Source organism: Priapulus caudatus, unplaced genomic scaffold (assembly GCF_000485595.1).
Source record: "Priapulus caudatus unplaced genomic scaffold, Priapulus_caudatus-5.0.1 Scaffold12823, whole genome shotgun sequence".
Classification (NCBI taxonomy): domain Eukaryota; kingdom Metazoa; phylum Priapulida; class Priapulimorpha; order Priapulimorphida; family Priapulidae; genus Priapulus; species Priapulus caudatus.
In genome coordinates, this window is record NW_014589884.1 from 1 (window position 1) to 1,363 (window position 1,363).

A 1,363-nucleotide genomic window follows, 5' to 3' on the forward strand; every position below is an offset into this window, starting at 1 on the left:
ACGCGCAGCGCGACGGAGAGGTTCCGCGCGGCGATGGCGGCGACGACGGCGCGCGGGTCGGGGAAGCGACGCGCGTCAAACGCGAGGTCGCCGGGTCGCGCCTCCCAGCCGGCGACGACGACGACCCCGCCGCCGCCGCCGCGCCGCGAGACGCCCTCGGCGAGACGAGTCGCCGCCTCGCCGTCCGCCTCGCCGTCGAGGCCCGAGTCCGTCGTCCAGACGACGCGGGAGACGGCGTCGCGTGGGACGCACGCGGGCCGCGGCGCGCGCGAGAGGTAGTGCTCGTGCGCGAGCCTCGCGTCGCCCGCCACGCACACGGAGTAAGTCAGCGTCGTCGCCTCCCCCGCCACGCCGCACGCGCCAGGAGAGGGCGCCGCGAGGCAGAGATCGCCGTCGCCGCCGTCGTTAACGCTGACGACGAGCGGGGCGTCGTCGCCGGCGCGCACGTACGCGCCGCGCGACGACAGCCAGTAGCGTTCGAGCACGCCGCCGTACTCGCCGCGGCGCGCATCGCCGCCGACGTACGGCCGGGGCGGGCGCGACCACCGCTCGAGCGGCCACGGCTGCCCCGCCACGAGGCCGCCGCCGTACCAGTGCGCCGGCGCGAGCGAGACGCAGTCCCGCAGCGACGCGCCCAGCGCGCTCCGCAATCCATGCAACGTCGTAGCAGTCGACGCCGCCGTCCGTTCGGTAACGCACGCTCAGTCTCGCCTGGCCGCGCCACTCCATGCACAGCCGCGTCCGAGGGTCCTCCCCCGCGCCGAGGCAGTTGAACGGGAGCAGGTTGCGCGGGATGGAATCGCCGAGTCGTGCCGTGAGCACGTCCGTCGCGTCGCCCCTGTCGACGTGCAGCCGTCGACTGTCGATGTAGAAGCGGAGGGCGTTCCCGATGTCCACTTCCACCATGTCTTGCTTGTAGAAGTGGATGACAATGCAGACGGTGACCACCATGAGTACGAATAGGAGCGTCAGCCACACCTTGATCTTGAATCGTCGCAGCACGCCGCACCTGCTGCTAAGTCCCTGCAGCTGCAACGACGTAGTGCAACGCGTAATTTCACAAATTCAACTTCAGCAGAGGGGAGGGGGTGTACTATCAGGAGCGTATAATATAGAGATCTGTTTTGAGTCATGGACCCCTTTGAGAATCCGGTGAAAGCTACAGACCCCGCCCCAGAAAAGTGCACATAAGCACATAAACACAATAATTTGTATGCGCCTGGTTCAAGGACCCCCTGAAGCCCATTCACGGACCCCAAAGGAGTCCATGGACCAAAGGAACTCATGCTCTATATTATACACTCCTGAAACTATCATCTAATATATATTTGAGTTCGTATGTATGTATCTATGTATCTTCCCT

At 65.7% G+C, this 1,363-nt stretch overlaps 1 protein-coding gene across 1 annotated transcript; it reads right to left on the minus strand.

Moving 5' to 3' along the window:
* Positions 1 to 6: 6 nt before the first annotated feature.
* Positions 7 to 1,029, minus strand: LOC106820403 (uncharacterized family 31 glucosidase KIAA1161-like; the record flags this gene model as incomplete). The annotated part of the gene is made up of 2 exons (XM_014824923.1): positions 7 to 642; positions 734 to 1,029. Coding segments are annotated over 2 exons (932 nt in total), but the record flags the coding sequence as incomplete, so codon positions are not given.
* Between the last annotated feature and the right edge of the window lie 334 nt (positions 1,030 to 1,363).